The 26,952-nt window shown below is 45.5% G+C and overlaps 2 protein-coding genes across 3 annotated transcripts in view; both read left to right on the forward strand.

Moving 5' to 3' along the window:
* Positions 1–26,952, forward strand: part of LOC148001332 (uncharacterized) — a 59,438-nt gene that overhangs the window by 32,476 nt on the left and 10 nt on the right. Inside the window, exons 2-3 of the mRNA XM_087584510.1 lie at positions 25,307–26,031; positions 26,851–26,952. The exon at positions 26,851–26,952 is cut by the window's right edge and continues 10 nt beyond it. Of these exons, the coding sequence (XP_087440636.1) occupies positions 25,307–26,031; positions 26,851–26,860 (735 nt within the window). The 3' untranslated portion in view covers positions 26,861–26,952. The remainder of the gene's footprint in view (positions 1–25,306; positions 26,032–26,850) is intronic.
* Positions 26,885–26,952, forward strand: part of Pds5a (PDS5 cohesin associated factor A) — a 98,177-nt gene continuing 98,109 nt past the window's right edge. The window contains exon 1 of one of the 2 annotated variants that reach the window (NM_001083624.1): positions 26,885–26,952. This exon is cut by the window's right edge and continues 73 nt beyond it. In NM_001083624.1, coding sequence (NP_001077093.1) covers positions 26,891–26,952 — 62 coding nt within the window. In that variant the 5' untranslated portion in view covers positions 26,885–26,890. The other variant, XM_087583078.1, reaches the window with a different exon arrangement.

The following is a 26,952-nucleotide window of genomic DNA, read 5'->3' on the forward strand; positions in this document are numbered from 1 at the left end:
GGAACTGTCTATTATGTGACTACTAGTAGTTGAAGTAATGGCTTTGTGTGTGTGTGTGTGTGTGTGTGTGTGTGTGTGTGTGTGTGTGTGTGTGCATGTGTGATATGTACTTGTGGATTTGTGGTGGTCACACGAAAGTCGTTGCTGGGATGACTCCCCACCAGTCACTTTTCTTCCTTAATTTACTTAATGCTAATGAGCAGTATCATGGAAACTGTTTTGTTCATGGAACACTTGATTTCCCTGTCTTGCTCCTCCACGTTTCCCATCAGGGCTGGGGTAGCTGAGGTAAACAGACATACATAGCTATGCCTGGATTTTATTTGGGTCCTAAGAATCAAATTCTTGTACCACAAGCAGTTTATAAATTAGGCCATTTTTCCATCATAAATATATTATTTTTATGCCATGGCTATACTTAAAGTAAATATCAAAAAATGATAGTGCAGCTGCTTGTGTTATGAATGCTAATTATGTTCTCAAAAAATCTGCTTGCACGAGAGTGTCTGCACATAGTTTCTGGGAAATTGCCCCCACTTGGTTCTGATTGGTAAATAAAGATGCCAACAGTCAGATTTCCTGGGCTGGGCCCTGCAGGAAGTTAGAAGAGATCTGTCTTGATAGGACAGTGTAGAGTAAAAGAGACATGGGATATCTGAGAACATTTGGAATAACCAAAACCCAGGATAGTGAAAACTCTTTTCAACCATAAAAGAACTTCTTGGGGAATCATCATCCCTGACCTCAAGCAGTATTACAGAGCAATCATGAGACAAACTGCATGGTATTGGCACAGAGACCGACAGGTAGATCAATGGGACAGAATTTTCAATTTTTTAAATATTTTTTAAAGATTTTATTTATTTTATATAGGTGAGTACCCTGTCACTCTCTTCAGACACACCAGAAGAGGGCATCAGATTATGTTGCAGATGGTTGTGAGCCACCATGTGGTGGCTGGGAATTGAACTCAGGACTTCTGGAAGAGCAGTCAGTGCTCTTAACTACTGAGCCATCTCTCCAGCCCCTAATTTTCAATTTTTAAAATAAAAATTTCCTTTACTTTGGATGTGGACATAATCTTTGAAAATATTAAATTATGCTAAAGGTTTCTTTAAGGATTCATTTACTATATGTAAATATACTGTAGCTGTCTTCAGACATATTAGAAGAGGGCATCAGATGCCCATTATAGATGGCTGTGAGGCACCATGTGGTTGCTGGGATTTGAACTCAGGAACCTCTGGAAGAGCAGTCAGTGCTCTTAACCACTGAGCCATCTCTCCAGCCCTATGCTAATGGTTTTGCAACTCTGTTGTAGGTGCAGGGTGTGCCCCCCTCCACCCTTCACACCAGTTATGGGTACTTGAGGCCTGCCCCACTTTTGCATGGGTGCTGGGAACTGAAACTAAGGTCTTCGTGTTTCCATAGAAAGCATTCTTATTGACTAAATCCATATCCCCTGCCCTTCTTTAGGTTTTGAGACAGGTCTCATAATAGCTCAGGCTGGCCTTGACCACAATTTGTAGCTGAGGATGGTCTTGAACTTCTGATCCTCCAGCATCGACCTCTCATCCTCCAGCATTGACCTGTCAAGTGCTGAGGTTATTACAGGCCTGGCGTACCACTCTTTAATCTTTTCTTCTGAACTTTACTAAGAGGAATTATTGTCCGTCTGATTCGTCCATGTTGCCCCAGCTGGCTCCTATAACCACCTATTCTATCACAACTGAGGACACAAGAACTACTCAATCCCCTGAGTGGTGATACATAACCTCTCACTGGATGCCACCTCCTGAAGTGTACCTCACCATGTGAAGAGCTATGTCTTTAACACATGGACCTTGGAGGACACACCACATCCACATTGTCACAGTGAGGCTCCAAAAATGTTTTTGGAACAAGTCCCCTCAAATCTCAATTGGGTCAGCCCCCCAATGCTGGTTTACAGGAGTAGAACTCCATGCCTTACTTTACATTTTAAGGGAGATGCACACGGACCAAACACTATTGGGCACAATGCAAATTGTCTTTAAATTACTACGACAAACAATTTTTTTTCTTTTTTTTTTCAGAGCTGAGGACCGAACCCAGGGCCTTGCGCTTGCTAGGCAAGCGCTCTACCACTGAGCTAAATCCAATTTAACTACGTAAAGTATGGCCATGCTAGGGGCAGAGGAGACACATTCTCCTAGCACTCCCGAGTTGGGGGCAGCCTGGTCAGCATAGCCAACTCTACCCAAGCCAATACTACATAATGAGACATTGTCTCAAAACACAACAAAGACAGAGCAACATCTGAGCTTGAACCCCAGTGGTGCACACACCTGGCATCCTGTGTGGAGCACACCATTAATTACCATTCATCCTAGACTCTAAGATGTAACATCCGGAGGATCGGAGGTTCAGGGTTCTTTTATAGTATATACCTAGAAAAACAAAGAGAGCCAGAGGATGGCTCAGAGGGTAAGGGTATTTGCCACGTAAGCCTGGTAACCTGAGTTTGATCCCTGGAGCCCGTCCAACAGTAGAAGGTTAGAACTTCCCAGAAGTTAGACTCTGACCTCCGCAGAAGTACCATAGCATATGCACACCTCTTATCATGTATTATGAACAAATAACAAATTAAATAATTTTAAGCAAACAAAGACCAAAAAAGGTATAGTCATAGGAAGCCCAAATAACTCAGACTCTATATTTATCAATCACTATGGAAACATAGGTACACCACAATGCTATGTTTTAATACACAGCTGTCTCTTCTACACCTGCAGCCTTCAATACTCATATTCAAAAATGTAGCTTGAAATAGTCAGGAAAATATGTGCCGTGTGTGGCGCGAGCCTATAATCATCCCACTTGGGAGGGAGAAACAAGAGCGTTAGGAGTTCAAGGCGGACTGCAGATATATATTGAGTTTGAGGCCCACTTAAGCTACATAAGACTGAAAAGGAGGGGAAGGAAGAGAAAGAAAAGAAAAGTATGGGGGCTGGAGAGATGGCTCAGGGGTTAAGAGCACTGACTGTTCTTCCAGAGGTCCTGAGTTCAAATCCCACCAACCACATGGTGGCTCACAACCATCTGTAATGAGATCTGATTCCCTCTTCTGGCACGTCTGAGGACAGCTACAGTGTACTCATCTATAATAAATAAATCTTTAAAAAAAAAAAGAAAGAAAGAAAAGGAAAGTATGGAGACACACACCTGCAATCTCCATTGGGGGGCAGGGGTGAGGCAGGAGGACCACAGCGAGTTCTAGGACACTCTGGACTACATAGGAAGACTTGGTCTTCAAAACTCAAAGGAAACCACAGCAGGAGTGGCAAAATGGTGTCTGCTCTGAGCGCATGGTCTACTTCTCTTGTTCTCATTGCCGGAACGACGGGTATTTAGGTAACCCTGACGTTATTTTAGCTATGCTAGGCAACCGAAACATGACAAAGTACAGGAGAGTCACATATGGTGATAAACATTGAATTCTCAACGCTGGGGAGGTAGGCAGAGGCTAGAGAATCAGCGAAAGTTCAGGCCAGGCATGGTGACTCCCTGGATTTGAGGTAGAAGCAGATTGTTCATTGTGTTCAAGGCCAGCATGGGCTACACAGTGAAACCCCATTTTAAAACAACAGGGCTGGGGAATGAGTCAGAAGGTAAAAGCCGTAGCCACACAAGCCTTGTGATCTGAGTTTAATCCCTGAAACAAACATGAAAAAACAGGGAGCCTGGAGAACTGGCTCAGCAGTTAAGAGCACTACCTGCTCTTCCAGAGGGCCTGGGTTCAATTCCCGCTACCCATGGTGGCTCACAACCATCTGTAACAGTCTGTCTCAGAGGACCTGATGCCTCCTCGGCATCTATGCACATAAAACAAAAAATGAACGAATCTAAAGACAATTAGATACAGTGTTGTTCATCTAAAATCCTGTCACTCCCACATGAGGTGGGAGATGGAGACAGGACAGTGAAGACATTTTTGGACTAGAGAGTCTGCAGTACACAGTACAGAGGCAGACACAAGGAAGGTGGCATCAAAACAAGAGAGGAGAGAGCCAACTCCAGGAGAGTTGTCCTCTTTCCTCAATATTCATGCAACACTGGCAGTGCCTGTACTCACACACTCAAACGGAATTAAAAAAACAATAAAGTATTCAAGAGAACGTGTGCACAGGGTGCATGCAAACATTATGCCATTTTATATAAAGATTTGGCATTCAAAGATGTTATATCTGCAACGATCAATCTCCTGGATTGCCTGTTTGTTTTGATTTGCTTAGTGGTGCCAGGGATGGAACCCAAAATGCCAGGCAAGGACTTTAACGACTGAGCTGTATCTCCAGCCTCCGTGTTCTTAGATTTAAAAATATCTGAAGGGGCTGGGGATTTAGCTCAGTGGTAGAGCGCTTACCTAGGAAGCGCAAGGCCCTGGGTTCGGTCCCCAGCTCCGAAAAAAAGAACCAAAAAAAAAAAAAAATCTGAAAAGACATTAGATTAAAGCCTCACTTTTTTTTAGCTTGATGATATATTACACATTATTAAAATTTCTATATAACTAAAGATACATAATGGTGATTCCTATTTATATTTGTGAAAGTACATAGGACAGATGTGGTGGCTATTCCTGGTTGTCAACTTGACTGTATCTGGAATGAACTACAATCCAGAATTGGAGGGCTCAACTGTGATCCTGATCTTGAGGTTGGAAAATAGAAGTTTCTGACCTGGATCTTGGCATGGCGATCTTGAGGCATAGCGGCTGTGAATCCCGGGAGACTAAGGCAAGGCGATCTCTGAGTTCAAGGTCATCTGGGGCACACCTTCTGCTGGAGACCTACATAAGGACATTGGAAGAAGGAAGAGTCTCTCTTCTTCGCCTGCCTGCCTTGCGGGACTGAGCCACTGCTAGATCCATTTACAGCTACTGCTGACCACTGGTGGGGAGTTGGACTACAGACGGTAAGTCATAATAAATTTCCTTATTATATAGAGACTACCATAAGTTCTGTGACCCTAGAGAGCCCTGACTAATACAAGAGATTTAATTAGTTATATTTCAAATTTAAAAAGTAACTTCAGGGGTTGGGGATTTAGCTCAGTGGTAGAGCGCTTGCCTAGCAAGCGCAAGGCCCTGGGTTCGGTCCCCAGCTCCGGAAAAAAAAAAATGAGGAAAAAACAAAAAAGTAACTTCAAGGGCTGGAGAGATGGCTCAGTAGTTAAGAGCAACTGACTGCTCTTCTAGAGGTCCTGAGTTCAAATCCCAGCAACCACATGGTGGCTCACAGCCATCTGTAATGAGATCTGATGCCCTCTCCTGGTGTGTCGGAAGACAGCTACGGTGTACTCATGTACATAAAAATAAATCTTAAAAAAAAAAACCAATACCTAGGAATACCAGGTGGTGTTGGCACTTGCCTTTAATCCCAACACTTGGAAGCAGAAGCAGGAGGATCTCTGTGAGTTCAAGGCCAGCCTGGTCAACAGAGTGAGTTCCAGGAGAGCCAGGGCTACATAGAAAACTCCTGTCTTGAATGCTAACCTCCACCCTCAAAAGAAGAAAAAAAAAAAGAAAGAAAAGAATACTTGGAAATGTAATAAAGCACACTTAAGCTCATATATATTTTTTTTTCTTTAAAAAAAGTAACTTCAAATAGAGTAGATTCTGGAGCTGCTCTGGGCATCCTGAGCAGTTGCGTTTTTATTCACTTGACTGTATCTCATCTCAGTCTGTTCACTGTGATAGTCCCCTATTTCCTTAATTCATTTACTGAAACTTTCTTGATGGCTTCCTGTAAGAATGGTTTATCTTTGTCAAAACAGAAAAGCACAAGAGTTTTTATTGTAAGGATAACAGGCTTGTACCATCATCCCCAGGTGGTTTCTGTTTTTGAGATGTGTAGCTCCAAGCTATCCTCAAACTGGATCTTCCTGCCTCTACCTCCCTGGTTCCTGGATTACAGGCCTGAGTCAACTTACTGGTTTGTGCTATATTTTGTTTTTAAGAGACAGGCTGGCCTCAGGCTAAAGTGATCCTCCTGTCTCAGACTCCAGAATAGCCAGGACTGCAGGGGTGTTCCTCTATACCTATCAAATAGCAAAAATGTGAAGTCTTTGTAACCAGGGTCTCCATGAGCCAAACAGACTAAAACTGAGTAAACCAAGTATGAAGAAAGTTCCTGCTTTCTAAGGTTTGGATGTTCATGCTAAGCCCATCTTAAAATGCAGTCTCCATTGTGAGGTGTGTGGGTAGGGAGAAAGTTCAGTGGATGAGACCTGTATTGGATGAGCATGAGGACCAGGGTTCAGATCTCCTGCATGCATAACACTCCGGAGGGCATGTAGATCCACCTGTAATTCCAGTGCTTCGGCGGCACTAAGGTCAACTGCTAGCTAGACTAGCTTAGTCAGACCTTTCCTGGTTCATTGAGAGCCCCTGCCTCAGTAAATAAGAGGAGACTGAAGGGGAAAAAGCTAGTATTAACCACACAAATGTGTGTGTGAACTCCCACAGTGCACCCCCAAATGGGAACAGACATACAAACATGTTCAACACACATACATAGAAACACGCAGGAGAAAAAAAGGGTGTGTGGTACCAATCTCACTCTACTTGAAAGACCTCTGGGAGGTAATTAAAGTTAAATGAAGCATTCCTGAGAAGATGCTCTGTTTAACCACATGATGTCCTGTACTACCTCTGGGCTTTGAAGAGAGGTTCCACCAGAAAGAAGCAATCACCAGATGTAGCTTCCAAGTCTTTTTTTTAAAAAGATTTATTTATTTTATGTATGTATGTACACTGTAGCTGTCTTCAGACACACACATCAGATCCCATTACAGATGGTTGTGAGCCACCATGTGGTTGCTGGGAATTGAACCCAGGACCTCTGGAAGAGCAGGCAGTGCTCTTAACCGCTGAGCCATCTCTCCAGCTCCCAGCTTCCAGGTCTTAAAGTCTTCAGAACATTGGGCCAAATAAACTTCTCTATTGGTCTTGAACTCACTGACCCTCTTGCCTCATTCTCCTGATGCTGGATTCCAAGCATAGACCATCATACCCAGCACCTTAATTCTATTCTTTTTTTTTTCCATTTCTATTTTTTTTAAGATTTATTTATTTATTATATAAGTACACTGTGGCTATCTTCAGACACACCAGAAGAGGGCATCAGATCCCATTACAGATGGTTGTGAGCCACCATGTGGTTGCTGGGATTTGAACTCAGGACCTCTGGAAGAGCAGTCAGTGCTCTTAACCACTGAGTCATCTCTCCAGCCCTATTCCTTTTTTTTTTTTGTATTATTATTTTTCATTAAATATATTTCTTTCTCCCCCTACCCCCGAGCTGAGGACCGAACCCAGGGCCTTCCGCTTGCTAGGCAAGCGCTCTACCACTGAGCTAAATCCCCAACCCCTTCATTAGATATATTTCTTTACTTACATTTCAAATGTTATTCCCCTTCCCAGTTTCCTGTCGATAAGTTCCCCCTCCCCTCCTCTCCCCTCCTCCTCCCCCATACGGGTATTCCCCCTATACATCCCCCTTATTGCCCCCCCCATATTCCCCTGCACTGGGGGTCCAACCTTGGCAGGACCAAGGGCTTCCCCCTCCCCTGGTGCCCCAACAAGGCTATTCTCTACTACATATGCAGTTGGAGCAATGGGTCAGTCCATGTATAGTCTTTGGGTAGTGGTTTAGTCCCTGGAAGCTCTGGTTGGTTGGCATTGTTGCTCTGATGAGTTGCAAGCTCCTTCAGCTCTTTCAATCCTTCCTCTAATTCCCCCCAAGGGGGTCCTGTTCTCAGTTCAGTGGTTTGCTGCTAGCATTGACCTCTGTATTGGACATGCTCTGGATGTGTCTCTCAGGAGAGATCTATATCCAGTCCCTTTCAGCATGCATTTTTTTTTTAGCTTCATTAATTCTATTCTTTATAAACCACTGATACTTATTTATACCAGCAACACATGAACTAATCTCCGCTTTTAAAGATGTATTTATTTTATGTATATGCCTACACTGTTGTTGACTTCAGACACACCAAAAGTGGGCATCGGATCCCATTACAGATGGTTGTGAGCCACCATGTGGTTGCTGGGAACTGAACTCAGGACCTCTGGAAGAGCAGGGTGGCTCACAACCATTTGTAGTGGGATCTGATGTCCTTTTCTGGTGTGTCTGAAGAGAGCAATAGTGTACTCATATACATAAAGTAAATAAATACTTCTTTAAAAAAAACTTGAAGTAGTTACCGTGCATGGCTCAGGTACCATTGAAGAAGAGGGGAGAACGGAAGAGCTGGCAGCGGACGGGGGGCGGGGGGCAGTGAATGCTGACTTCTGGAGATGGCATGGCTGTCAATTCACAGCTACTGGTGTCACCTGAAGAATGTCAAGAAGCCAACATTCCAGCATGAATGAAGGGCTGGCCCAAGAGGCCCCATGCTTGGCAGGAGAGCTATTGGCATTTGATACTGCCAGAGGAGAGTCATTCTTTTGTGGGAACCTGGTCCAGCGGATGACCCCATATCCATGCACATATGGGCAACATTAATTAGACTAATTAGGGGAGTATTAATACCACACCAAAAAGTAGACCATAGGGGATGTCAGAGGAAGTTAAAGAGAAGTAGTGGCAGATGGACACAGTAAAAGTACATTGTATAAATGTAGGCACTGGAGAGATGGAGCTATTAAAAGCACTTTTTGCTTTTGTAGAGGACCTGCATTCAGTTCCTAGCATCCACATGGTAGTTTCATGGAATTGAACGCCCTCTTCTAGTTTCCAAGAATATTATGCACACATGTGGTGCATACAGGCAAAATGCACATAAATAAATCTAATAGAAATAATACACTGTTTAATATGTGTATATGTATGAAATTTTCAAAGAATTAAATATATCTTTAGAAAAGCAAACACACGTGTAAATGAAAACCTAATTAAAATCTTGTTTACATGTCTGCCCTTTTTGGTCTTCATTTTGTGTGTGCTACAGCTCATGCACAGAGATCAGAGGACAATTTGAAGAAGTCCATTCTCTCCTTCCACTATGTGGGGCCCCTTCCATCTCTCTCTTGAGACAGGAGAGACCTCTCTCTCTCTCTCTCTCTCTCTCTCTCTCTCTCTCTCTCTCTCTCTCTCTCTCTCTGGCTGTCTATAACTCTGGCTGTCCTGGAACATGCTATGAAAATCAGAGTGCCCTCAAACTCACAGAGATCCACCTCTCTCTGTCTCTGCCTCCTGAGCGTTAGGCTTAAAGACTGACTCATCATGCTCAGCCCTGTTTGATTTCTGAGATGGGTTTCATGCAACTCCGACTGGACAGGAACTCTCTATGTAGCTGTCCATAAACTCCTGATTCTCCTGCCTCTACCTCCAAAGTGCTGGGATTACGGTTATGCACAGCCACGCGTGTATCTTTTGTTTACTTTTATTTCTGTGTGGTTGTTGTATAGCCCAGGATGATCTGGAACTTGTAATGTTCCTGCTTCAGCCTCCTGAACAACGGGCTTGTAGCTATGTTAACACTTCCACCTATGCAAGGAGTTAGAGGGGTAGGTCCTAGACCTATGGTCTGTCTTTTTCAGGTACCCTGCTGAGTCCTTTACTCATCTTTCCTCCCTAGGGGGCAGCCTTGCCTGGCCTGCTACTAGGAGCTATGTTGCTCACAAACTCAATTTCAGGAGTCTGGGACCCACTATGGTCCACTAATCCCTGGGATTATTGACATCAGCCACTATATTAGCTTTACCTAAAGAACTGTCTTAAATACACAATACTTTCATGTTATAGTTGTGAATGAAGTGACCTGTTTTTGTTTGCTTTGGCTTTTTGTTTTGGATTTGTTTGTTTTTTTAAATTTTATTTATTTAATGTATGACTGTTCTGCTGCATATACATCCACCTGCCTGAAGAGGGCATCAGATCCTCCTCCGCCCCCTGCCCCCCCCCCCCCCCCCCCCAATAGATGGTTGGGAGCCATCATGTGGTTGCTGGGAATTGAATCTCTCAACCACTGAGTGGCTCTTAACTACTGAGCCATCTCCCCAGCCCCTTTGGGTTGGTTTGTTGTTCGTTGTTTAGTTTGTTTTGTTTGTTTATTTGTTTGTTTGAAACAAGGTCTTCCTGTGTAGACCTGGCTGGCATGGAACTCACTGTGTAGACTTGGTTAGCTCTGATCTGCCTATGCTTGCCCTACACATTTTGTGATTCCTAGAAACATGTATTTCCTTGTAGAATACTTCTATTCTGTCCATGTTTACTAGGAGACCCAAACTTCTTTCCTTACACCATCTGAAAACAAGGTGTTAAAACAATTAACATTTTGCGATTGAACTTAAAAATGATTTAGCCAAGTTGGACCTGGCGGCACAGTCTAGGAATCCCCAATAGTAGGACAGCGGCTAAAGCAAGAACATTTGAAGTTCAAAGCCTGCCCAGGCGTCAGAGGGATTTTAACTTCATGAAACCTTATCTCAAAATAAAAAGTAAACGAGAGAGCTAGGTGTGGTGGCACACATTTTACCACTCGGAGGCGGAGGCAGAGGCAGGAGGATTTATGGGAGTTTGAAACCTGGTCTACATAGTGAGTCCCAGGACAGCCAGGGTTACATCCTAGACAAACCTGGTTTCAACAAAGCAGCAAGAAGGGGCTGGGAGATGGCTCCAGCGGCTTTTCTTCCTGAGGGTTCCCTGCACCCACATGGCAGCTAACAGATACCTGGAACTTCAGTTCTATCTACGTCTGGCCTTGTTAGGTACCAAAGGGGCTGGTGAGATGGCGCAGTAGTTAAAAGATATTCATGCAGGCAAAACACTCACATGCATAAAATAAGATAAATAAAATCTAACAAACATACGCAAAGGCTAACAATGGAGCTGAAAATGTTCTATCACCCAGTGACAGCAAAACCATCATTACTGCAGCATAACACATTCTTACATGTTTATGGTGATGCTGGTATAAGAGTTACAGCACTAAGTCATGTAGAAGGTTTGAACACGTGTATGTACAGTACTTTTGGGCTACTTTATTGGCTTCTTTTTTTTTTTTTTTTTTTTTTTTTTTTTTTGGTTCTTTTTTTCGGAGCTGGGGACCGAACCCAGGGCCTTGCGCTTCCTAGGTAAGCGCTCTACCACTGAGCTAAATCCCCAGCCCCCTTTATTGGCTTCTTATATCTACTATCCTTCACCCCAATACTAGTTAGGCAAGGAAGAAGGTTAGATAGAGGAGGACATAGATCTCTCTAGACTACTTCCTGCTGGTTAGGGGCATCAAGTTCCTCGGGGGCAAATCCAGTCTTCATTGTCAGGATATCTCCAACCAGCAAAAGCAGCAGCAGGAACCAGCAGCAGCAGGGACAGCATCAACCCCTGAAGCCTCTCGGGCTCTGACATTTTTACACTTCACTGTGGACTATCTGAAGCAGTCCCATATGCCTCACTTGGGATTAAGACAAAAACATATTCCAGGGGCTGGAGAGATGGCTCAGTGGTTAAGAGCACCAGCTGCTCTTCCAAAGGTCCCAAGTTCATCCCAGCATGGTGGTTTACAGCCATCTATGGTGAGCTCTATGCCCTCTTCTTGCATTCTAGTATACATGCAGACAGAGCACTCATAATACATAAAATAAATAAACCTTTTAAAAACAAACATATTGGGCTGGAGAGATGGCTCAGTGGTTAAGAACACTGACTGCTCTTCCAGAGGTCCTGAGTTCAATTCCCAGCAACCACATGGTGGCTCACAACCATCTGTAATGGGATCTGATGCCCTCTTCTGGTGTGTCTGAAGACAGCTACAGTGTGCTCATATAAATAAAATAAATAAATCTTTAAAAAAAATATTCACATAACTGGGTTTCTAAAGAAGTCAAACTTGTCACCACCCATAATACTTGATAATCAATGACTTATTAGTTTACATATCTATTATGGTATTGTTTTTACTAATCTATTAAACTATACTTTTCCATCATTATCTTAGAGTATATTCTAACTTATTCATTTTATTTTACTTTTTTTTTTGAGGCAGGATCTCATTTAGCCTATGTTGCTCTTAAACTCATTTTTTTAAAATTTATTTTATTTATGTGAGTACACTGTAGCTGTCAGACACACCAGTCGAGGGCTTCAGATCCCATTACAAATAGATGGTTGTGAGCCACCATGTGGTTGCTGGGAATTGAACTCAGGACCTCTGGAAGAGTGGTCAGTGCTCTTACTTAACCACTGAGCCATCTCTCCAGGCCACTCTTGAACTCCAAATCCTGCTTCCACTGCAGAAGTGCTAGGATTATAGGCCTGCAAGGTGTACTTACCCATTATCAACAAGTCTGCAGTGTATCTCGTGCTACACTGGCTGGAATCCCACAGATCTCACATTGGCCCAACATCATAACTAGAGAGGCCGCATCAGCACTTTTGAGATGGCTTAGTAGGTAAAGTGTTCTCTTCCAAGCCTGAGGATTAACCTCTGGAGTCCACATGCTGCAAGGGAAGAACTTACTCTTAAAAGTTGTCCTCTGATGTCCATGTGCCCCACGCATGTGCTTGCCCACACATACACAGTCAGACAATAAAAACGTCCATGTCTGGGGTTGGGGATTTGGCTCAGTGGCAGAGCGCTTGCCTAGGAAGCGCAAGGCCCTGGTTCGGTCCCCAGCTCCGAAAAAAAGAACCAAAAAAAAAAAAAAAAAAAAGTCCATGTGACTTATACCATCTGGGTTTGGGCGAATATCTAGTGTTTCAATAAACACTTAACAATGCATTTCTCAGAAAGTCATCCTTATTAACAAGTGACATGTGGTTATAGTTTACTTACCAAAGATTTACCAACGTCACAGCAATTGCAATATAATTTAGTCCATTTCTATCTCCTTGGGATAATTACTTATTTTCCTTCAACTGTATTCTCCCCCCTTAGTTGTTTGTAGTGGAGGTGAAAGCAGGATCTCATGAAGCCGAGACTCTATGTCCTGAGTGCGGGGATTATTGCTGTGCAGTCTCTATGCCCTCATTTCTTCTTTTTTTTTTTTTTTTTGGTTCTTTTTTTCCGGAGCTGGGGACTGAACCCAGGGCCTTGCGCTTCCTAGGTAAGCGCTCTACCACTGAGCTAAATCCCCAGCCCCTCATTTCTTCTTTAAACCAATGTTTTGTTTTGTTTGGTATTATCTGAGCTCAAGCCCAGGGCCTCAGGATGCTAGGCAGGATTCTTCCACTGACCTACATATTGAATCTGCTTACATTTCATTTAAATCCAATCTAATACACCCCCCACCCGCTTGATTTATTTTATATATATATATATATATATATATATATATATATATATATATATATACACAATGTTCTGCCTGCATGTATGCCTGAAGGCCAGAAGAGGGCACCAGATCTCATTATAGATGGTTATGAGCCATGTGGTTGCTGGGAATTGAACTCAGGACCTCTGGAAAAGCAGATGGTACTCTTAACCTCTGACAAATACAGCTTTTTTTAGGTTTATTTTTTAATTATTTGTGTGTATGTGTGTGTGTACATTGGGGTACCCATTCAAGAAGGAGCATATGGGTTATGAGTCTATGGGCTACACTGGACCAGAGTCGCAGGTCGTCACCACATTCTGTAACAACAGTCCTACAGCCACGGGCTGTGGTAGCCTGTAACTTTAGCCCTCTGGTGATACAAGCAATAGGAAGCAGACTTCGGGTCCTGCCCCTGGAAGCTAGAAGAGGGCATTTGATCCCCTGGAGCTAGGGTTTCAGACTGTTGTGAGCCTCCAAACATTAGAAACTCAACTCAGTCCTCTGAGAGAACAGGACAGTGTTCTTAACCACTGAGCCATCTTCCAGTTTCCCCTTAATAAATATAGAGTTTTCATTTATTTACCTCTATTTTATGTGTATTGGTATTTTGCCTGCATGTATGTCTATGCAAGAATGTCAGATCTTGGAGTTATAGACAGTTGTGAGCCACCATGTGGTTGCTGGGAATTGAACTCCGGACCTCTGGAAGAGCAGTCGGGTGCTCTTAACCGCTGAGCCATCTCTCCAGCCCCTTCTTTCAAAATTCTTATTTATTTTATTATTTTATTCTTTGTTGTATAGGTGTTTTGCCTGCACATATATGTGATGGCTGGGTGCTGCCCTCCGAGGACACACATGATGTCAGACTGGAGCTACAGATGCTGTGCACCTCCATACGGTTGCTGGGAATCAAACCTGAGTCCTTTGGAAGAGCATCTCGTGCTCTTAACCACTAAGCCATCTCTCCATCCTCTAAAGCACAGCTTTTTCTAAGTTTTTCATCATTAAGTTGAGAAATATCACCTCTCTAGCACATGTATAGACATATCAAAACAGACAGACAGCCCTTTCCCAGCATTAAAGTTTTTCATTTCCTGCTTTTCTTGTTTTTGTTTTTTGTTTTTTTTCTCTTCTTCATTCAGCTATTAGTCTCTCGGTCACCCATTCATTTTCCCTAGGAAATTGTTATCTAGGCAAGTTTAAATGTGTACTTCCAAGGGGATGATGCCTAGATAGTGAGCGCCTACAAGTCGAAGACACAGAGAAAGAATTCAAGTCCTCACTTGCTCCTTGTTCTTTCCCTTTTCCCCTCTTCTCCTCTGTCCCTTTTCTCCCCATTCCCCTCCCTCCTCCCCTCCACGTGCTCATGGCTGGCCTCTACTCCTCTCCTCTTCTACTCTTCTTCTCTCATTAAACCTTTCCACATGGGGAAAAAAAAAAAGAATTCAAGTCCTCTCTAATAAATGCTTAGGGCTCCTTGCCTGCTAACAGAAGGCAATTTTACAGAGACTGCAGCACCAACTCAGATCTAAGTGACCCAGAGATCACCTGGTGGACAAAATACCCAATTTCAAGTGAATCAAGTGAATTTTCCTTGAGGTTTCTTTCTAGGGAAGGGCTCTAAATTTGAGCCTTTCCTTGAAGTGAATCCAAGAACCTGGTCTGTGCTTAATGGTTGCCATCTCAGAACACTTTTACATCCTGGTGGTCATTTACATGGTCAGCCTAAAGCCTGACCCCATAACCAGGGCTCCTCTCACCGGGCACTTGTTTCTACTGGCAGATGTCCTTGTGTGGTGGTCTGTGTCTGATTTATCCCTATGGTGAAAACCACACTCCAGGACAGTTTCCAGGAGGAGGAGGGGAGTTTAGTTTGTGTTTAGTTTAGTCAGGCCAGCCACAAGAGAGACTTCAGAATGGACACAGAGACAACAGAAATCAACTTCACTCCAATTTTTACAAGGAAGTGCACAGATGGGCTTCTGAGAAAATTCAAAAGCCTGTTGAAAAAAAACCAGCTGTGAAGGCATTTTGGAGACCAATTTAGTTAGATATGCGACTTTGCCATTTGGCTTCTGCTTCTTAACTGAATTACTACTGAGTTCATTGTGGATGGAGTCCATAAGGAATAGGCCATACAAAGGATGTTCTGGACTCAGTATGGAAATCTCTGACATAAGTGCATGACCAGTGAGGCCTAATGCACATGTGTGTCTGTGTGTCTGTCTGCTCCCCACCCGTGTGTGTGTGTGTGTGTGTGTGTGTGTGTGTGTGTGTGCCTTCCAGGACCAGAAGAGGGAGGCTAGAGTTAGACGTGGTTGTTTTTTTTTTAATTAATTAATTAATTTATTATGTATACATTATATATATTTCTACTTCTACTTTCTGCTTGCATGTATGCCTGCAGGCCAGAAGAGGGCATTGGATCCCAATACAGATGGTTGTGAGCCACCATGTGGTTGCTGGGAACTGAACTCAGGACCTCTGGAAGAGCAGTCAGTGCTCTTAACCACTGAGCCATCTCTCCAGGCCCTAGACGTGGTTGTTAATTGAATGAAGTGTGTGCTAGTTCCCTGGAAGAGAAGCAAGTACTCTTAACCTTGAACGTCTGATCCTCCTTCTCCCTCCAGAGTGCTAGGATTACAGGCCTATGCCACCATGGTCGGTTTATATGGTGCTGGGATCCACCTCAGGGTTTCCTGCATGCTAGGTGAGTGTTCAGTCCACTAACTGAGATGCATGCGCTCCTGGCCCTCAAATCTACTTATTTTAAGTGTTCGGTGTGTTCGGTGGCTTCCTTGGATGTATGCGTGTGCTACCAGTGGTGCCTACAGAGACCAGAAGAGGGCGTTAGAGCTCCTGGGATGGGAGCTGCAGATAGATGCTCAGCCAGAGCAAACAGTGCTCTTAACTACCGAGCCCTCTCTTGTCTCTTCTTCTTCTCCTCCTCCTCCTCCTCCTCCTCCTCCTCCTCTTCCTCCTCCTCCTCCTCCTCTTCTTCCTCCTTCTCTCTCTCTCTCTCTCTCTCTCTCTCTCTCTCTCTCATCTCTCTCATCTCTCTCTCCTCCCCCCTCCCCGCTCCCTCCCCCTCTCTCTTAAAGGACATGGTTTCTCTGTTTCTCTGTGTAGCCTTGTCTGTCCTGGAACTCACTTTATAGACCGGAGTGAGTTCCAGGACGGGCAAGGCTACACAGAGAAATCATGTCTTTAAAAAAAAGACATGCTTTTCCAGAGGTCCTGAGTTCACAACTCACAGATATCTGTCTGCAAGTGCTAGGATTAAAAACATGTCCCACTAGGCTTTTTTTTTTTTTAAAGAAACCAGTGTCTCACTTTGTAGCTCTCTGGCAGACCAGGAAATTGATAATTGATATGTTATGTTGTTCCTTCTGCCTCCCAAGTCAGGCTGGAATCATAGCCATATGCCACCTCACCTGGCTTGGAGCAACATTTTTCATAAGTCATCTTGATGGCGGAGAGGAATCATCAATGAAGGTGGTGAAAAGGTAGTGCACATCCATGGCATGGCGTGTTCCTCCCTTGTCTGTATATGGGGGTTTCATGACTAAGATACACATGGGGACATCCAAAACTGTTACGCTAATACCAAATGGAGACTCTAGTATGATGAAGCAATAAGAGGAGTTGACTGCTATGTTGGTGTCAGCTGGTTTTGGCAAGATCTTGTTTCTCAGGTTTGCATGATTACCTGATGCCCTACTGTAAGGCAGCTCTGTTGTTGCATCAGCCCGAGCAGCCAGCCACATAGCTGCTTCTTCCTGCTGGCTAGCCAGCTTTGGCTTCAGTGAATCTTCTTCCTGCTGGCTAGCCAGCTTTGGCTACAGGGAGTCTTGCTCCTGGCTTCTGAAGGCATCAGATATGCGAGTGGTGCCCGTCCATAATGCAGGAACTCACACACACATGTAAAATAAAGATAAACCTTTTTTTTTTTTTTTTTTTTTTGTTCTTTTTTTTCCGGAGCTGGGGACCGAACCCAGGGCCTTGCGCTTCCTAGGTAAGCGCTTTACCACTGAGCTAAATCCCCAGCCCAAAGATAAACCTTTAAAACAAACAAACTTTCCAAAAATGAGAGAGAGAGAGAGAAAGAGAGGGAGAGAGAGAGAGAGAGAGAGAGAGAGAGAGAGAGAAGAGAGAAGAGGAGAGGAGAGGCAGGAAGAGGAAGAGAAGGGAATAAAAAGCAATAAAGTTATCACTGAGGCTGGGAAAGGTGTGCTTAGAACACAGTAGGACATCCAAGATATACAGTTAAAGGTTAACTAACAGTTATGGAGCTCCTGGGTAGGGCACCAGTCAAATTACAGATTTGGCTCTGAAATAATATTTTTGACCGACTTAGATAATTTCCCGGGGTTGGGGATTTAGCTCAGTGGTAGAGCGCTTGCCTAGGAAGCGCAAGGCCCTGGGTTCGGTCCCCAGCTCCGAAAAAAAAAGAACCAAAAAAAAAAAAAAGTCTGCTCAGGGTCGTCTCCCCTTGAAGTGGGATGGCGCCAACATGTCAAAATGATTAGATAATTTCCCCTGACCTAAACACATAGAAGAGAAGAAGAAGAGGAGGAGGAGGGGAAGGAAGAGGAGGAGGAGGAGGAGGAGGAGGAAGAGGAGGAAGGGGAGGAAGAGGAGGAGGAGGAAGAGGAGGAGGAAGAGGAGGAGGAGGAGGAAGAGGAGGAGGAGGAAGAGGAGGAAGAAGAGGAGGAGGGGAGAGGAAGGGAAGGAAAAGGAAGAAGAGTACGAGGAAGAAGAGGAGGAGGAGGAGGAAGAGGAGACAAGAGATGGAGACAGAGAAATGAGGAAAGATGGGGAGGGAAGGAGGGGGGAAGGGGGAAGGGAGTCAGAGAGAAAAAAACTACTTTTCAGTCTTTTGGCCGAGATCAGACAGAAAAGCCAGAGGCAAAGTACTGTCAGTTTCTTTACCGTCCATCCTGTTTTAGACATCTGATTCTGCCAGTAACCCCACTCCTATTTCTGTTGTCCTTTTTGTTTTATACCTGATTTGTCAGCCACCCTGAAGTCTTCACAGCACAAAGTAACCCTTAGGATCATCCCAAGACCATGACATTTTCTTTGGGCATAACCAAATTCTGGTTGTTTGTTTGTTTTTGTTTATTTGCTTTTTAAATTTTATTGTATATATTTTTTACTTACATCTCAAATGTTATTCCCTTTTCCAGTTTCCTGTCCATAGGCCCCCTATCCTCTCCCCCTCCCCTTCTTCTATAAGGATGTTCCCCTCCTCATTTACCCCCCTTCCCAACCCCCCCTTTCCCCGATATTCCCTTACACTGTGGGTCTAACCTTGGCAGGACCAAGGGCTTCTCCTTCCTTTGGTACCCAACAAGGCCATCCTCTGCTACATATGCAGCTAGAGCCATGGGTCTGTCCATGTGTACTCTTTTTTTTTTTTTTTTTAAACATTTATTTATTTATTATGTATACATCATACAGCTTTCTGCCTGCATGTACACCTGCAGGCCAGAAGAGGGCACCAGACCTGATTATAGATGGTTGTGAGCCACCATGTGGTTGCTGGGAATTGAACTCAGGACCTCTGGAAGAGCAGACAGTGCTCTTAACCTCTGAGCCATCTCTCCAGCCCCCCATGTGTACTCTTTGGATAGTGGTTTAGTCCCTGGGAGCTCTGGTGGGTTGACATGGTTGTTCTTATGGGGTTGCAAGCCCCTTCACCTCTTTCAATCCTTTCTTTAATTCCTCCTATGGGGGTCCCATTCTCAGTTCAATGGTTTGCTGCTAGCATTCACCTCTGTATTTGACATGTTCTGACTGTGTCTCTCAGGAGAGATCTATATCCGGTTCCTGTCAGCATGCACTTCTTAGCTTCATCAGTCTTATCTAGTTTTGATAGCTGCGTATAAATGGGCCATATGTGGGGCAGGGTCTGAATGGCCATTCCTTCAGTCTCTGCTCCAAACTTTGCTTCCATAACCCTCCTATGAATATTTTTGTTCCCTCTTTTAAGAAGGAGTGAAACATCCACACTTTGGTCATCCTTCTTCTTGAGCTTCATGTGGTCTGTGGATTGTATCTTGGGTAATTTGAGCTTTTGGGCTAATATCCACTTATCAGTGAGCCAATTCTGGTTTTGAGAGCCAAAAGGATTGTGATTTTGAAGCAAAATGAGCAATGTGACCCCACAGAAACTTATTTGCACTCTGTGAGAACAAGAGAGCTCAACAGGGGGCTGGAGAGATGGCTCAGCGGTTAAGAGCACTGACCATGGGGTTGGGGATTTAGCTCAGTGGTAGAGCGCTTGGCTAGGAAGCGCAAGGCCCTGGGTTCGATCCCCAGCTCCGAAAAAAAAGAACCAAAAAAAAAAAAGAAAAAAAAAAGAAAAAAGAGCACTGACCACTCTTCCAGGGGTCCTGAGTTCAATTCCCAGCAACCATCTGTAAAGAGATCTGATGCCCTCTTATGGTGTGTCTGAAGACAGGTACAGTGTATTCACATATGTGAAATAAATAAATTAAAAAAAAAAAAAAGAAAGAGAGAGAGACCTCATCAGGAATCAGCAGCATGCCTCAAAGTATCTCAGAAGCCATTATCATTCAGATCACTTGTTGACACTAGAATCATCAAAGGACAAAAGCACAACAAATTTGTTAAAGATCATATGACTGTGATTTCTTGAAAATCTTGATTCACAGACGGGGGCAGGCTCTGATCAATAGGATAAAAGTACAGCTCCCTCAGAGCAATTGCAGGGATTTGGAGCTTCACTGTATTTTGTTTTATTTGAGACTGGTGCACAGGCTAGCCTGACATTCACTCTGTAGCCTAGGCCACATTTATGTGTATGAGATTTTCTGCCAGTTGTCATGGGGGTACATCTACAATCTTACAATTCCAGAACTCTAATGCAGATGCAGGAGTTCCAGGCCACTTAGATGGCAAGATACCTTAGAAAAGCTAATACACAGGGCCTGGGGCTCATACTTACAAATATAACACTCAGGAGACTGTGGGTGGCTAAGAGTTCAAAGCCAGCCTGGATTATAAAGGGATACTCGGTCAGTCAGTGCTACCTGGTAAGGTCCTGTGTCAAAAACAAAACAAAACAACCATAGCAGACGTCTTGCCAATAGGAGACATTGCTTAGTGAACTGAAAGAATAAGAGTGTCATAGAAGACAGGCGATCTGCCTGGCACAGGCGCTTACTGAATGGCTACCAAAGTTTTTAAAAGGGGCAGGAGGGGCAGTAGCTCAATGGCCGAGTGTAAAGCCCTAGAAGTGGGAGGAAAAAAGAGAACAAATGAAGGAAGAGAGTACAGGAGTGCTGCTTCAGTTGGTAAGGCCCCTGCAGTGCAAGCACAAGGGCCTGAGATCAGATTCCCAGACGTGGGAAAGCAGGCACAGCAGTGCACCTCTGGAATGCCACACTGGGTGGCAGATGCAGGCGAAGCCTGTTTGCTAGCCAGCCTTCCCAAATCTACACACTCCAGGTTCAGTGAAAGAACTTACAGCAGTAATACTCGTGAAGACCTGAGAGGCTGACCTTTGGCTCACACATGTGTGCACATGTGCACACACTCCCATATGTATTTGCACACTCCTTTTTTTTTTTTTTTTTGGTTCTTTTTTTTCGGAGCTGGGGACCGAACCCAGGGCCTTGCGCTTCCTAGGTAAGCGCTCTACCACTGAGCTAAATCCCCAGCCCCTGCACACTCCTATATGAGCATGCACATATGTAGGTGTCTTAGGGTTTTATTGCTGTGATGACCAAGGCAACTCCTATGAGGACAACATTTAATTGGGACTGGCTTACAGGTTCAGAGGTTTAGTCCATCATCATCAACATGGGAGCGTGGCAACATCTAGGCAGGCGAGGTTGTACATCTTCAAAGGCTGCTAGCCAGGGCCACACTTTCTTTAAATTTTATGTATTTGGTTGCTGGGAATTGTACTCAGGACCTCAGGAAGAGCAGCTTGTGCTCTTAACCACTGAGCATCTCTCCAGTCCAAGGCCACACTTTCTAATAGTGCCACTCTCTGGGCCAAGCATATACAGACCATCACAGTAGGTTTGCTTTTTTGGGCTATTTTATTGAGTCCTGATATTTCTACCATATTTAAGATTTATTTATTATGTATGCAGGCTGCCAGAAGAGGGCACCAGATCTCATCATAGATGGTTGGTTGCTGGGAATTGTACTCAGGACCTCTGGAAGAGTAGACTGTGCTCTTAACCTCTGAGCCATCTCTCCAGCCCTCTACTTTCTTTTCATCTCTTATGACCACTTGACAAACTGCAGGGACAGGAACCAACCAGCTCTAGCAGCAGTGGGGGGAGCAGCAGCAGGGGTGGGGGTGGGGAGCAGCAGCAGCAACTACTGACTGAAGAAATCATCCTGTTTCGGGGTGAAGTGTTCACGAGGTCCCATACTTCCCTAAGCTCTGTACAGGTAGTTAATAGTTGTTAGGGGAAGAAGAGTGGCAGAGCCACTGGTAAGTTGCCCTTGCTCCCATACACAGTCCTTCATCTATGCTCCTACTGTAAGCAGCTCTAATTAAACTCATTGGGTACATGGTCAGTAGCTCTCAAACGCTGGGTCACAACCCCTTTGGAGTTACATTTTCAGATATTTACATTACGATTCATAAGAGTAGCAAAATTACAGTAATGTCCCAACAATATAATGTTATGGTTGGGGGGTCACCACAGCATGAGGAAATATATAAAAGGTTCTCAGCATTAGGAAGGTTGAGAACCAATAATAGAAGGTTATAGGTGTACATGCATAAACACACACTTATACACACACACATATACACACACATACACATACGCACACACACATATACATACACATACACACATACATATAGGCATAAACACATGCACACACACATACACACATATACACATACACACACACACACACACACACACACACACACTGATAGGTAGAAGGCATTCTTCTTCTCTTTCATTCTCTTTTCTGTTTGACTTTTGTCTTTTTTTGACTCAGTCTTGTGTGGCTCAGGTTGGCCTTGAATTAGATATGTAGCTGAGGAGGACTTTGAACATCTGACCCTCCTGCTAGAGTGATGGGATTATAGGCCTGGGCCACCAGACTCAATTTTATGTGGTGCTGGGCATGTTAGACAAGCACTGTATCAACGATCATCCCCAGCACTTTATACTACAGATATTTTTTTTTCTTTTCTTTTTTTCGGAGCTGGGGACCGAACCCAGGGCCTTGCGCTTGCTAGGCAAGCGCTCTACCACTGAGCTAAATCCCCAACCCCTACTACAGATATTTTAAAATAATCAGTAAAGCATTTTGTAGTTCAGGCTGCTAAAGAGGCGGAGACGAGAGGGATTTATTTGAGCCTAGAACTCCAGGACATATTTCGGTAACATAGTGAGATCCCATCCCTTAAACTTTTTTTTTTCAATTAAATTAAAAGTCATTATTTCTGTAGGATCATGGCTAGTGGCCACTATATTGAATAATGTGAAAGCAAAACTTTCTATTGTCAGTTGCTATTGGTCAGTCAGTCCTTCTGGGACCTTTTGTTCCTATAGAGAGTCCCTTACTCAGATTCTTATAAGTAACCCAATAAACTTTCCTTTTAATATAGAAATAAATAAAAAGCTGGCTTGGGCTACAGACTCTAAAGAGTGTTGCAATCTGCTCCAATTGTGTTACAAATCTCAGGGTTTACTCTCCTTTGGAAGCTTACAAAATTATACGGTAATAGGAGGTTTGCGTAAGAATGGTCGCTATAGGTTTATGTGTTTATGCTTAGTCACAGGGGAATGGCACTATCTGAAAGGATTAGGCTTAGCCTTGTTAGAGGAAGTGCATCTCTGGGGGTGACTTTTAAGGTTTCCAAAGTCCACACTAGGCCCAGTGTCTGTCTTCTGCTTCCCTCCATGCTTTCAGATATGAAAATGGACTAAGCCTCTCAAACTGAAAGCAAGGCCCTAATTAAATGTTTTCTTTTATAAGAATTGACTTGGTGGAGGACTGGAGAGATAGCTCAGTGGTTAAGAGCACCGGGTACTCTTCTAGAGGTCCTGAGTTCAATTCCAAGCAACCACATGGTGGCTCACAACCATCTGTAATAGAACCTGATACCCTCTTCTGGTGTGTCTGAAGACAGCTACAGTGTACTTACATATAATAAATAAATCTTAAAAAAAAATTGCCTTGGTGATTTCTCTCCACAACAGTAAAACAGTGACTTAGACAAATAATAATAACAAAGTAATACATTGTATACTTATATTTTTACCTTCCTATACACAAGAATACCTTTCAATAATTGATAGTTGCTGGGCATAATGGTATATAAGGGTGCCTATCTGCAATCCCATACTCCAGAGGTGGAGACAGGAAGAGTGAGGAGCCAGCCTGGGCTATATAGTAAGTTCCAGGCTGGTCTCAGGATATAGTAGGACCCTGCCTCAAAAAACAGTACATTTTCCCCCCTCATGTTTTTATTCCTTAGGTCTTCCAAACCTAAGGCTTCCCAAGTACTGGACCCCTGGCATATCAGAGGAGACTGTCTCTTCCTCCCTGCTACATATTACTAGCTGGTCTAGAAATCATTCTCTCTCTTTTTCTTTAAAGTTTATTTATTTATTTTATGTATGGGAGTTCACTGTAGCTGTCTTCAGAACAGGGCATAGGATCCCATTACAGATGGTTGTGAGCCACCATGTGGTTGCTGGGAATTGAACTCAGGACCTCTGCAGTCAGTGCTTTTTTTTTTTTTTTTTAAGATTTATTTATTTTATGTATATGAGTACACTGTTGCTGTCTTTAGACACACCAGAAGATATCAGATCTCATTACAAATGGTTGTGAGCCACTATGTGGTTGCTGGAATTTGAACTCAGGACCTCTGGAAGAGCAGTTGATGCTCTTAACCATTGAGCTATCTCTCCAGCCCCTTGGGCTAGAAATCTTAGGCTCAAAAAAATCTCCTTGCCTAAATCTCTTGAATAGCTGCAACCCTAGGCCAGTTCAAAGGAGAGTATTTTAAAGAACAATGCATAAACTCAACAATCGCACAGCTTCTTCTTTTTGTTTTGTTGAGACAGGGTTTCTCTGGCCATCCTGGAGCTTCCTCTGTAGACCAGGCTATCCGCGAACTCAAAGATTTGCCTGCCTCTGCCTCCCATTGAAAGGCGTGAACCCTAACTGTCCAGCTTATTTTTATTTACTTATTTTTAATTGTTTTTGAGACAGGGTTTCTTTGTTGCCCTGGCTCTCTGCTGTCCTGGAGCTAGTTCAATTGACCAGGGAGCCTTCAGCTCAGAGTCACAACCCCATACTGCTTATTGTTTTTTGTTTTTTTTTTAAACAACGTAGCTAATTCTTTTTTTTTTTTTTTTTTTTTTTTTGTTCTTTTTTTCGGAGCTGGGGACCGAACCCAGGGCCTTGCGCTTCCTAGGTAAGCGCTCTACCACTGAGCTAAATCCCCAGCCCCCCTGCTTATTGTTTTTAAAGTCGTTTCCTCAAGTTATTAGTGTATTGTTCAGGTTCATTCGTTTAATATTTACCTTAAACCGCTGCACTGAGTTTTCCCTGGCAATCCTTTCTTTTCGAGGAAAGAAAAAGTAAAGCTTTGGTGTATTCACTACTTAAGGGGAAAAAAAAAAACACGAGGTCTCAGATTCACATAGGTAATTTGCAAATCTGTAAAAACACCCTTTCTCTTTCTTTTTTCTGGGTTTCACCATCAGGAACCCTGATTTGTGTTTTCAGCCCGTAGCCAAATGGAAGGCCAGAAACTCAGGAACCATAGCTTGAGAGCGAATGCCAACTTCCTATTTTGCAGCTTTGAAAATCTTAATGGTAGGAGTCTAAGGTCGTCGGCAGCGACCTCGGGCGACTCTCAGAACACAAGAGAATGAGCAGCCCACGTTCTGCCGAGTTGTAAAACTTTGCCTCGGCTTCTAGAGCTGTTTGCAGGGGAAACCAGCAGTTTCTCCGAGGTATTAACCATTTCTCAACCAGTCCGGTCACGTCCCCACCAGACAAGCCTTCAAGAGTCCCGGACTCGGCGGGGAACAGGAGCATCACAAGCCGGCGCCTCCGGGGTCCGCTTCCCGCCACCGGGGCTCCTCCTCCGCGCGCCCGCTCGGCTGCCGGCCTCCCGGAGGCGCCCGCGCGGGCAGGTCTTGGCGCCAAACGGATGGCGGCGCTGTCCACCAGGCGCGCGGCCGCGTCGGGTTCGAGGGAGGCGGGAGCTCGGCCGGCGGAAGAAGGGGCGGGAGCGAGGTGCGCGGTGCTCTCGCGGGCTCTCGCGCCGCTCGCGTGACGGGCTCTGGGTGTGCGCGACGCTCGGGCTCCGCGGGGCACGGGCAGCCGGGAGCGCGCCGCGGCGAGAGGGCGTCTGGTGCGGGTGGGCGCGAGGTGCGGGCGGGCGCGGGGGACGCGCGGGCGTGCACCCGCGCGCGGGCTCTCGGAGGAGCCGCGGCCGAGGCTGCGCTTCCTCAGCCCGACGGAGAGCGGCAGTGTCGCCCCGGCCGGCGCACGCTCGGCCCGCGTCTCCCCCCGCGGCGGCTGCTCCTCGGCACCGCCAGCCCCAGCGCCGCTCCGGGGCGGGCGGGCGGCGGCGGCGGCGGCGGCGGGACCCACGGAGCCGCTTTGTGTGCAGCCCGACGAGGGGCGGCGGCGGCGGCGCAACCACCTGACAGAGGCCCGGCGCTCGCTGCACCGTCCGTCCGCATGAGGAGGAGGTAAAGCGGCGGCCGGGCTCGCGCCCTCGGCGGCGGCGAGGGAGGGACGGAAGGGGAGACCGCAGGGGAGGGCGCGCGCTGAGGCCCGGCGGGGTTGCCCGGAGCCGTGGCTCAGGCCTCGGCGGTGCAGAGTAGCGCCGGGCGACCGAGAGGCTTGAGACGCCGCCGGGCTCGGTTGCTGAAGTTACGGAACAAAATGTGAAGTGCGGAGCCGGGTCCTCCGCTTCCTGGCTCGGGGCTCGGGCCGCGGGCGGCTGGCGGGGGTGGCCGGCTGGCCGGAGAGGGACGGCCGCGCGGCGGGGACGCCGGGGGCCCAGGGCTGGGCACGGCCACGGCGTTCTGCTCCTGGGCGCCGACGCCGCGCGTGGGTCCTCTTGGGTACCTAGTTTTGCGGCCTAAGCTGAACCCTCTAGGCCTCGAGTCTCCTTTCCCGGAGGTGACCGGCCAGGCGGGGACCGGGCCGCTTCTCCTGAGCCGAGCTGGGGCCGTTGGGTCCGAGCTGACCCCCGGAGGCCACCAAACTTCCGACCTAGGTGCTCGGGGGTACATTTCATTGTGAAAAGAGGGCTAGGAAACTCCGGGAGCTGCTCGGCGCCTCTCGCGGCCGGGGTTGCTGCAGCCGAGAACCCCGTGGCACCCGGGCTGGCGCGGGTGGGGGTGGCGGACGCCTGCGGGGTCCGAACCCTGGGAAGGAGCGAGTGACGGGGTCCCTGGCCTCGGGGGGAAGAAAGGGCCCTTTCCAGATTAGAGATTTTTGAAATGAAAAAGAGGTTACAAAGTCGCCCCTTTCCCGCTGAACTTTGATTTTCTGACCGATAGAGGCCGGTAGAGGACTGTGAAAGAAAAGTTATCCCCCAGGATGGACTTCACGCAGCCGAAGCCTGCCACGGCCCTCTGTGGCGTCGTGAGTGCGGACGGGAA

The sequence above is a fragment of the Rattus norvegicus genome, chromosome 14 (assembly GCF_021556685.1).
Source record: "Rattus norvegicus strain SHRSP/BbbUtx chromosome 14, alternate assembly SHRSP_T2T, whole genome shotgun sequence".
NCBI lineage: Eukaryota > Metazoa > Chordata > Mammalia > Rodentia > Muridae > Rattus > Rattus norvegicus.